The sequence below is a fragment of the Nomascus leucogenys genome, chromosome 22a (genome assembly GCF_006542625.1).
Source record: "Nomascus leucogenys isolate Asia chromosome 22a, Asia_NLE_v1, whole genome shotgun sequence".
In the NCBI taxonomy this organism is placed as follows: domain Eukaryota; kingdom Metazoa; phylum Chordata; class Mammalia; order Primates; family Hylobatidae; genus Nomascus; species Nomascus leucogenys.
Genome location: NC_044402.1, coordinates 104209522 through 104221353, shown reverse-complemented (window position 1 = coordinate 104221353; position 11832 = coordinate 104209522). Strand labels below are relative to the sequence as shown.

At 39.8% G+C, this 11832-nt stretch overlaps 1 protein-coding gene across 4 annotated transcripts in view; it reads right to left on the bottom strand.

The window, feature by feature from the left end:
* Positions 1-1334: 1334 nt before the first annotated feature.
* Positions 1335-11832, bottom strand: part of CD28 (CD28 molecule) — a 32351-nt gene continuing 21853 nt past the window's right edge. For 2 of the 4 annotated variants that reach the window (XM_003253969.4, XM_004092009.3), the window contains exons 3-4: positions 10474-10598; positions 4536-5433 (exon numbers count right to left, since the gene is read on the bottom strand). In XM_003253969.4, coding sequence (XP_003254017.1) covers positions 5305-5433; positions 10474-10598 — 254 coding nt within the window. In that variant the 3' untranslated portion in view covers positions 4536-5304. Of the gene's footprint in view, positions 5434-10473; positions 10599-11832 lie in introns of all 4 variants that reach the window. The other 2 variants (XM_004092008.3, XM_003253970.1) reach the window with 2 other exon arrangements.

The window sequence follows — 11832 nt, the reverse complement described above, 5'->3', positions numbered from 1 at the left end:
AAAGTACTAGAACCTTTTTACAGAACTGAGTTACACTATTTTTATTAGCATGGTAAAGGAGTGCTTATTAAGCAGATTCAATTCATGGCTGACTTTTTTTTTTTTTTTTTTACCCATCTTGTTCCTTTCCAGTTGATTTAATTTGTCTTATTGAACTATCCATGAGTAACCAGCTGAGTTCAGTCTTTCTTGGAGTAGTAGGAGACATATAAGCTCATCTTTTTCAAGTTTAATTACCTTTATTAAGTTTAATAAGCTTCATTTCACCAAAGAAAAGAATCAGTTTAGAGATGAACTCATTGCACACCGATTTAATTGACTCTGAGTCACCTTCAGAGTAAAATTTCAACGAAGGAAACAGAAGGTGCTACATGAATTATTAGACCAGCTCTTGTGTCTATTGTTCAAGCACCTTTCCCTTCCCCTTCCCCTGCCCACAAGATGATGTGTGTGTGTGTGTGTGTGTGTGTGTGTGTGTGCTATTAGAGTGTTCAGCTATGATATGAGTATGACAGGTGAAGAAGTTGAAATTTTCTGTCCCCAGCATTTCCATTTGTGAGCACTTTTTGAATCAGAGCCAGAGAAGGCATTTATAGAATTTTTGGGGGGTAAAATCACCCCAGAAAAAAGAGCAGCAGGTCAGTAGTAGGATGGGATTTTAACTACAAAGACAACATTTTCAGAAGTCTTAAACTAAACATATGTTTAAGACATAGCCAATACTCCATTAAGAGGGAATTTGGGGACTTCAATGGAAAATCAACCTACTCCTGACAGTGGCTGAGTTGGCATGACTTTTCTAACAGTATTGGTTTTCCTCACTGCACAAAAATTTCTAAAATGTAAATGAACTTATATTCATCAGATTTTCTTTTACTAGATTTGGCTGTGTATGTATTTTGCCTCCTGTTTTTTTAATAAAATGCATTTTTGAATTTCTTAACAGGAAAGTAGAAAATAGAACTGGCTTTCTCCCTCTCAAAGTATGATCATAACATTTAGGCCGGGCGCGGTGGCTCACGCCTGTAATCCCAGCACTTTGGGAGGCCGGGGCAGGTGGATCACAAGGTCAGGAGATTGAGACCACGGTGAAACCCCATCTCTACTAAAAATACAAAAAATTAGCTGGGCGCGGTGGCAGGCAACCTGTAGTCCCAGCTACTCAGGGGGCTGAGGCAGGAGAATGGCGTGAACCCGGGAGGCGGAGCTTGCAGTGAGCCAAGATCGCACCACTGCACTCCAGCCCGGGCTACAGCGAGACTCCATCTCAAAAAAAAAAAAAAAAAACATTTAGACTGACCGTTCTGTTAATTCATAAGGCCATGTAAAACTCATTCACTCGGTCAATAAATATTTATTATATACCAGGCACTGCTCTGGGCACTGGAGATACAGCAAGAAACAAAGCAAAGTTACTTGCCTCGTGAAGCTTATAAACCACAAATAAATAAGAAAAATGTCTAATGTAAGAGATGGTAAAATGCTGTGGAGAAAAATAAGCAAGGAAAGCAGACAGGGTGTGGGGGAATTTAACTAGGGAAGAAGATGACACTTGAGCAAGGACCTGAAGGGTGATGAGGCAAGCCAGGTCATCTACAGAAGGACATTCTAGACAGAGTAAATAGGACCTGTAAAGGCCCTGAGGTAGGAACATGCCTATGATGGTTGAGTATTCCTGACACATTCCTATATGTCAGAAAGTATGCATATATCTATAGGAAAGAGAGACTTCCTGAGCTTCAAATGGCCTTGCAGATAACACAGACTCCCTCACCCCAGGTCTTGAGAGAGTCTATGTCACTGTCTTTGACCTGGATTATTAATAAGTCTATAGCAATCAAGATCCTGGTTCTGGGTCCATTATTGGCACCATCTCTAATCTCCAGCATGTAGTTGAATTTAACACTTTGGGATCAGTATCCAGGTGTGGTATAGTTCCCATCTGGTAGTGCAAATGGCTGGCATAAGGGATGAGACATCCATTTAACCATCAATATCCTCATTAAAATAGCCATGAGGACTGGTGGCTCAGTTAGTTAGCCTGAGGGACTGATGGGGTCAAGGCTGAAGTTGGATCTCTCTCAAACTTCTGAGCACTCACATGACACAGAACACATAGGTAAGCCTAGCCTTACATCTCAAAGAGGTCAGCCACTGGTCTGATAAGAAATTGTGACTGAAGTCAAGCAAACAAACCAGAAATGTACCCTGCTTGAAGTGAAATTAGTATTTGAAAGTCTGGCTTTTTCAAAAAAGGCTAAACTGGAGATTTATACAAGGATTTACCCCACACCTCTTTTAAATAGCAAATTCTACCCAAATTCATTGCCAAAGTGAAGCACATCTGTTCTGAAAGCATATCTTTCTTAATACCAAAAGGCAATATTAAAGTACAAATTTAAAGCAGACATATAGTAGTTTAGTAATTTTATCACTGAATATATAGAACATAATGTACACTTGGTCTCTTTAAATTGGCATGCTTAACCCAAATAGGTGGGCTCATAATCAAAAATTACAGGAGTACCATTAATTATAAGACTCTTACAATAATAGCAGCAAATGACATTGTTTTCTTCATAACTACCTTATCTGAAACTATAAAAGCATTGCTCCTACCACTGTTTTTGAACCATTTCTTGGTTCATACTAATAGTGAAAACGGACTTCCCTATATAACATTTCTTCTTTGTTTCTGTGCAGTGAGTAAGAAACATCTGAAGTGTGATTCATCTTTAGTAGGCCTACTTTTCCAGTCAGAAAACAAAATCATTTACTACCATAGATCAAGTCTTTCCATTTAAAAAAAAGTATTTATTTATTTATTTGCCCCTGCCATTTCGAAAAGCTCTCCAGCTCTGTCATTTTCAAATACAATCTGATAACTTGGCTTGAAGAACTCTGTGTGCCCAAGAAGCTGGCAAGTGGCACACATGCCAGGGTAAATCCAACAGTTCTTCAGCACCCAAGTACTGCTGAGTTTGATCTTCTTGGGACTGATTAAATTCATGGAATGGAAGCCCATTTAAAAATCAACCAAAGTACAGTATTTTCTATCTGGAATCTCAAGATTCCTACTCCTTCCTTCCTTCTCACATTAAAAAAAAAAATTAAAAGACCTCTTTCTATACATAAAAGTGGGAGATGCCCTATATTTCATTACAAGATAAACTATTTCAAAAAACAGGAAAATGATGGAAGTTAAAAGGTCCTCATATTATAGCACCTCATCCCTGTGTAGTGGGTTTAAATTTGTGTTACAATATTCCTCCCTTCTTAGGCTATTGCCCAGTTTAATTTTTATACATAATCTATCTATATGGCAATAATACCAATAGCTAACATTGTATGTCAGGCATGCTACTAAATGTCAGGGATAGACAGAGACAAAGACAGACTTGGGCCATGCCCTCATGGAGATTATACTACAGGAAGAGACATTTGTGACCATTATCTTCATTTTATAGTTGAAGAACCATCATCTTAGGTGGGCAGTGACTTGCCTGAGGCTATTCAACTACTAACGAGACTTGAACCAAGTCTATGTGCCTCTAAAACCTAAGCTCCTTCAACACCTGAATTAACTGAAGCATGAACAAATGGTGAGGGCTGCTGATGGGCCATTCCTCAAGGTCCCCAGGCATATTCTAGTTGACTCAAACTATAGGTAGAAAAATATCCATGGTCATTTCAGGGTCAGGCCTTACCCAGTCCCTTAAGAACTCTGATGCTCTCTCAAAAGACACATTCCAAAATACTTTCCCATGTGAATGGACCTCCAAGGTACAGAGCAGCTGAGCCCAGTGTTTTGGAGCTCTGAGCCCCAAACCACATAAAGTCCCTGTAAAGGAGCTCTCACCAGGGCTCCTTCTGCCTGACACCTTCTGGAAGATTGTCACCTAATGCTGGCTATCTCCTCAGCACATGGCAAGAATTTCATCATTCCATTCTATTCATCCTTTTTCCAAAGAACCTCCTTGGGACTCATCCTCATACTCTAATGAACGCTAACATCCCTTTTTCATAGTATTCTCACTTCTCCTATGGACGCTTTTTCCACAACCCACTTTGGATCTCCACACCAACAATAAAGAGACCAACTGTGCAACCCTGAAACATATGAAACAGGAAAGCTCCTACCTGATCTAATTGGAATGAACTGTTAGACAAATAATCCGTCATAGTACTCAAATAATTTTGTGGTTTTGTTGTTGTTGTTGTTTGAGACGGAGCCTCACTCTGTCGCCCAGGCTGGAAAGCTGTGGCACAATCTCGGCTCACAGCAACCTCCGCCTGCCAGGTTCAAGCGATTCTCATGCCTCAGCCTCCTGAGCAGCTGGGATTACAGGTGCCTACCACCAGGCCCAGCTAAATTTTGTATTTTTAGTACCGACGGAGTTTCACCATCTTGACCAGGCTGGTCCTGATCTCAAGTGATCTGTCCACCTCGGCCTCCCAAAGTGCTGGGATTACAAGCGTGAGCCACTGCGCCAGGTCCCATAGTACTCAAATAATTTTGACATAAAGTGACCTTATTTCCTGACATATTCTTTCTTCGTGTAGGAGAACTATTTTATTCTTTCAAAAGTGTATTGTGAACATTAACACTGAAGTCTCATGACAGGGAGTGAGGAAAGCAACTTGGTTTACCTGATACTGCTTTGAAGGAATCCCTCATTTGGTCAAAATGACTAAATATGATCAGAATTCATAAAAGACAATGTCCACATAGTTCTAAACTAAAAGGAAAACAGCATTTAATAGGAACTAAGTGGCTCATTTCATGAGTGGGAGACAGTGTTTTAATGGTTTTTAAATATGTCTTCCTATCCCTCCCCCTACTCTAACTTATCCCGTTTAACCCACTAACCAAAAGATTAAACGGCCATTTAACCAAAAGGAATGATTTCCTAGCCTTTCTTCTGCAACTAAAATGTCTGTGGATACCACACTTTGCTTGACTGAGATGTGCAGGTGAGTGAGAAAGGAAAGAGGCTCCCAGAATCCATTCCCTTTTTGTTTTCTACCCTAACTTCTCAGTCAAGTCAATAAGTACATAGTAAGTTGGAATGTGGGCCATGGCACTGCAAGACTTGGCCTGTCACAGGAAATGTCTTTTACTTCATTTCAGAGTCTCAAAATCATCTTGATATTTGGTCTAGTCACTCGAGAAAAATCGGCATTGGTGGCCCAACAGGGGCCTGAGGTGGCCGGCTGGAGATGAGGTGGTCATTTCCTATCCAGAGCAGTGATATTGAGCAGATGGGGCCTGCCAGCCGGCTGGCTTCTGGATAGGCGTCCGTGTCAGGAGCGATAGGCTGCGAAGTCACGCGGTGGGGCATAGGGCTGGTAATGCTTGCGGGTGGGCCCAGGGCGGCGGGGAGTCATGTTCATGTAGTCACTGTGTAGGAGCCTGCTCCTCTTACTCCTCATCTGCAGAAAAGAGAAGTGTCAGTATGGAGGGACAATGTCATGGAAGGAGTTCTAAGACTGTGGACACAACTATTCACAATATTAATTGTCAAGTGACAGAGACACTAAAACACTAACCTTTTTTGAGCACCTTGGACTTCGGTAATGACTAATCACACCCAACTACTGACTCTTCACATTGAACTTGAAAAATCTCAAAGAAAGTATTTTAGAGAACTGCATCCCTGTTACTCTCAATGCTGTTATTTGACCTGAATTAAAAATGCATACTAATTAACATATCCACTGTTGATATGTACATACACTTGAAGGCCCTTCCTCCTTTGACTAGGTTAAGCCTACCCACAATGCGATCTTCTTACATTAGCTTTTGCTTAACAAGCTGTTTTTCCATAATTAACCAAAGAGGACTTTCAGCTCCTCCAGAGTCTGGAATAACCACAAATTTGTAAAGATGGAGTCCAAACTAAGGGCAATTTACAGTTCTAGACAACTAGTACATTCCTATGTCTTTAAGGGTATGTATTTCTACACTCATCTCTCTTTCATAGGCTCGGCTCCATCAGGATGAATTTCCACCAGAAGTGAGGGAAGTAAGGGCAGTAGTTTCACCCACCATGAATCTTAGCAAAATTTTTGACTAAGGGTTAGGAACATCATTTCTGGATCAATGTGATAGTAAAATTTTACATTCCTTACAAATGACCCAGAAAACATCTAAAAACAGAAAGCCATCAGATTTCTGGATTCAGAATTCTCTATTATGAAAAAAGTGCCTAGTTCCTGGCACACACGCCAATACCTAAGTAGGTATGCTGTACATGAATGACATGATACCTGAATGAATAAATAAGTGAATGATTTCAGCCCTGGTTTTGTTTCCATACACTCCTGCCTGAACACTTCACACTTTCCTTGTCAAAGGGGCATGAGTAAGTGCTAAAGAAAGGTTTGAAAAACACTGACCTCCATGTTACTAAACACAGCTAACATGTTTTAAGTCCTCATCTTCTTCAACTCTCAGCATTATTCTATACTATTGATAACTCTCTTCTTTTTGTGATACTATTTCTCTTTGCTATCTATGACATCCTAGTTTTTATCCTACCTGTCTTGTCACTCCTTCCCTGCCTCCTTTGCAAGCTCATCCTTCTCTAACCAGCCGTTAGAATTTCTCACTGCTTGGTCCTAGGCCTTCTTCTCTACTCTATCCTCTTTCCCTAGGCAATCTTATCCACATTCACAGCTTCAATTACCACCCACTCACCCAAATTTATATCTCTGGACTAAACCTCAAAGCCACTCTAAACTCAACATGTCTAAAATAAAACTCAAGATTTCCCCCAAATGCTGTTTTTTTTACCAGTGTTTCTCATCTGAGTGAATGACACTACCATATATACAGTTGCCCAAGACAGACCTCCTAACCTCATCCTTGACACCTCAAGCTCCCTTAATCCCTGTCCCAGGAGACATTTAGTGAAGTCTAAAAACATTTTGGATCATCACAACGGGGAGCGATGCTACTGGCATCTACTGGGTAGAGGTCAGAGATGCTGCTAAACATCCTCCAATGCAAGAATTATTTTGGTTCTACATCCTTTCTGTAAATGAAAGACTAGAGCTGTCTTGAGCACAGGATCACAGCATGGCAGGGGTGAGGCCAAGGAAATGTCTGTCCCCAGATGAGTGTAGAAAACAGCTGATAACCTGGGAAGCATTTTTAATACTTACTCCAACCCTGAGGACTCACTTTGCCAAACCTCCAAGTGTCAGCCTCTGCCTCCGGACACCCAAACCAAATCATAGCTGGTAGAGAGGCCACAGTAATAAAGGTGTCTTGATTCTCAGGTTCTTTACATTACACATAAAATAATGAAAGGTCTGTTGCAGTCAGCTCCCATGCTTATCCTCAAGCGATTGTCAGATGGCAGACTTACTTATTATCACCCTAACTCTAAACACAGCAGTGTGATGAAAATGACAAATGCATGGCTGGGAACAAACACCATGCAGAACCTACAGCACCCATGTGCATTGAGTATGTGTGCATATGTGTGCAGGAAGTACCTACCCTATGTGTCTGTGTCATCTCCACCCCTTCAACAGTGAATGTCAGCTAATGATATGTGATTTCTGGACCATTCCTCCTTTGCCCTTCTCCCCATGCCAGCCTTACCCACTTGTTTCCTGGGAACAGCAGCAATACACAGGGCATATGCAAGGTAATCTACTTAAGTACATGGTCTTCAAGAATCTACTGTATTATTATAAAAAGCAGACACTACCTCTACACACGCTATCTACATTCCTCACATTGTGATCTGCAGTGGGGAACATAATGTTTTTTAAAAAGATTTCTTTAGGAAAACGGGCGGCTTTACCAGCACAGCTGCATGAATGGAGAATTGAAAGACAGTGACAGGTGCTGGCCTGTGACAGCTTGACCAAAGGGAGCTCTTTATTTACTCAAATGTCAACATCAGGTCAAGAACTGAGATAGAATCTGCAGCTGCTCCCAGAAACCTGCTCAGCCTAGAAACCCACTCAACCCAGAACTGCCTACAGTAGCATATCATGGGCCCTCAGGAAGTTCCGGAAAACAACAACTTACATCAAGGCACGCTGCAGACCAGCCAAAAATAGGATCTCAGAAAATTACCCAGGAAATAGCTAAACTCCAGGGATCCATAATGGCCTAGATGCCCAACTCAGCAAGGTACTTGTTGCTTAAACAGCAACAGCAGGAAAAGATGAGCCCAGAGTAAAAGTAATATGTTATTCTACGAAATATAGACAAACTTGTATGTATACTCTTTTGGTAAGAGAGTACAAAGACCCAGGTTTGAGATGCAGATAAGTGGTAGTTTTTATTGGGTAACCGAATTGACTACAAGAGGCCACAAATGACAGGACTGCCCAATTCACAAGGAGTCTGTAAGACAAAGTAAAACAAAAATAAAATTTTTTAAAACAAAGCAAGATGAATCTCACTAGGAATTAGTAGTGCTGCCAAGGAAAAACCCAGCATGTCCACGATGTGTCTGAGTCGAAAGTGAACGGTTTAAATCCATTGAAAGTGAGAAGCTGCTTTTGTCCCTTTGGGTGACTCAAGTCACTCAGCAAATTGATGTCTCATTATAGTAACTGACATTCTAATGAATATTTATAATCAGTTTTCAATAATGAGCCGTGTCCTCTGGCCACTGAAGGTTAAAGTAGTTCCCAAAACTACTTTCTGCAGAGCTAGTAAATTACTTTGACCTAGGTCAGCATATCACAGGGGAATGCCTTTCCTGGAGGGGTACCCAAAGGGCCACTGCACCTGGCCTTTAAGTTAGAAAGTTGAGATTCCCAATGAGAAGATTGAAAAGCCATATGATAGGCATAAAAGCCAATGGCCAGAGATTAAGAAGAAACAAGAACTAAGAATTCTAAATACTCTAAATTTATCAGCAAACACCACAGAGGATCAAAGCTAGAAAGTAAGTTGGATGAAGATACCAAGATCTGGAAAGATGAAAGTAGTCAACTAACATCAGAGGCAGAATTCAGGCAATATTTTACAATACCAAAGCCCCACCTTCAGGATTGGGCAACTTGCAGAAGGCAAGCCAGGCAAATTCTTAAGATGATACCTAGTATAAAGAATTTCCAGGAACAAGCAACCACTTTGTTTCCTACCCTGCAGCAAGTACAGAGTAAGCAACAGGCAGCCTGACAAATGTCCATCTGAGCCCTAGGGTCTTCTGAACTACAAGGAGCATGTGGGGAACAATTGAAAGGTAAGCTTTGGCAATAGGCCAAGAAGAGTCTAAAAGAATCTAAGACTGGATAATAGGAAGGCATGACTGTGGATCCAGGTCTGTACCCGCAGTCACCAAGCTGATAGTAAACAGAATGACTTCACATGATATGACTTTCAGAAATCACTGACCCATCTATGAATTAGGTACATATGGATTATGCCTTACACATGAGTATCATACTTCAGGCAGACTCTAGGATTTAATTTGACTTAAGGATAATAATAGACTTAAGGATTTAATTTGACCTCTCTGGAGGTTATCTATTCATCAATCTGATAAGCATTCATTAAGCACCAAACGTACTTAATATCAAATGGAGAATATCAAGAGAAATAGTCTTTTGGAGACTATCAAGAGAAATAGTCTTTTATCCTTGAGAATACATTTCTCATTGAAGAAATGACTCATCCATGCATGTAACTTCTACAAAAAATTCAAAGACAACATGGAGTCAATACATTCTGTACCATACTGCGTACCTAAGAAGTTTCTGAGTAAGAACAAGGGTCATTCAGGGGTACGTTCTTAACTGTAGATGCGTTCACCAAAATGTGTTCAAACCCAGGCCAAAAATTCAATGTTGAGGAAGGTAAAGAAAAATACACCACATTTATTACATAAACATTTGCAAAAGTTAGTACTTCAATTCAGTGGTGAGAGCTCAGAAAATTCTAACTCCCATTATAGTTTCATAATGACAGCACCATACTTGGCCTCACACAATTCAACTGCTTCAGAGGAGAAAAAAAATATGACTCAGATAAACAGATCTAGTTTCTCTGCTAGGTTTGAATACACAATTTCAGTAGCCAAGTTTCTCATGATTTTTGATCAAGCCAACATTGTCCATTGGCTTCAGTTGCCTAGCTTCCCAAGTTGCCTAGGTGTTTATACATATATACACATTAAAACTGTTTTATGTGTCATAATTATATTGCAAAATGGGGAGAAGAAAGGCAACTGCTCCTAATCCCGCCACCCTAATTTGCCCATTTAGCTTCTTATTTTGCCTCACCACCTACTCAATGCCGTCTGGGAAATCTAACTCATACCAGATTTTTTATCTCAGATAGAGTTGAACAAGCTAAAAGAGAACCTACTCAAGCATGGGGAAAAGAAAATCATCATCCTATATTAAACAGAAAATAAACCACATAGGCAAAATTCTTGAATGTGTTCAGATTGCATGTGCAGTGGAAAAGTTTCAAAAAAGCAGTGCTGCTTCTCTTACCCAGAAAATACTAAAGGCCACTGTTACTAGCAAGCTATAGCAAGCCAGGACTCCACCAACCACCACCAGCGCCCAAAAGGGCTTAGAAGGTCCGGGAAATAGGGGACTTGGACAAAGGTGTTTCCCTGAAAAACAAAATAGAGTGGATTAAATGATACAGGAATAGCAATTGAGTGCATTTCCTTCCTTGTGAACATCAGAGAAAAATGTGAAAGAAATAAAAATATTAAACATATCACCAGCTTAGAGTGAATAGATTTCCTCTTTGAGACTTACCCAACCCCACCACTGACCATGATCTGGTCAGCTTTCATGACCACAGTTGAAAGCCATTACGTTAGGATGGTACACTGGTAGACTTGTATTCACTTGACTTTGTGGATTCTACTGTGTGATTCAAAATGGTGACTTCCAATGGCCTTAACCTAACTTTACCGCTTTCTCCCATCAGAAGATAGTTAATCTAGACCCTAAACTGCATCCTTGGAATAAGTTAAATAATATACATGTTTTCAAGCCTTAAGAAAATCATCAGCCTAATATGGCAGTCAGAACACTGGACTGCTAATCAGAGGATAAATTTCTAGCTCCAACCCTGTCTAATAGATTATATAATGACAAAAAAATCACTTTATATCTTTAGGAATCAAAAAGGGATGAGAAGGAACCTATAGAATTCTATTCAAAATTAGAGAAAATTAGAACTAGAAAGTATACCAAAAATCCTCTAGTCCATTGATTTTCAATCCTATCTGCACATTAAATTATCTGAAGAAGTTTGAAAATATAATGATGTCCAGCAGCCCTTCCTCAACCCATATCAATTACATCAGAATCTCAGGGCTGGAACTAGGCATTGGTATTTCTTTTAAAACTTACTCATATTTATAATATACAGATAGGATTGAAAATTACTAAGTACAGGATCATTGGTGTCGTTCTCAGTTCTAATATAAATGATATGTGTATATGTGTGTATACATATATATAAAATACTATCCTAAAGTAGCATATCATTCATATAGGAAAAAATATTTCACTCTTAGCTACAAGCAAAACAGCATAATTTTTTAACCTTTGACTTGATACAATTAAAATATTCTGCTTGGACGTTATAGATATTAGAAATCTAAATGGGACTCAGCAAACAAAATAGTCACACATTAATTGTCTCTATTTTGCCAGAACACAAAAGCTTATCTGCCACATTAAGTTAACAGTTCTTTGCTTATTTAGTACCCTATTTTTCGTCAGCATGGCTCTGTTCCAGCATAGAAGAAAAACCATTTATTGGCATTATGCTAGGACTCAGTACAAAACTGAACATATATGTTTCTTATTATCATTCCACAAAAAGGA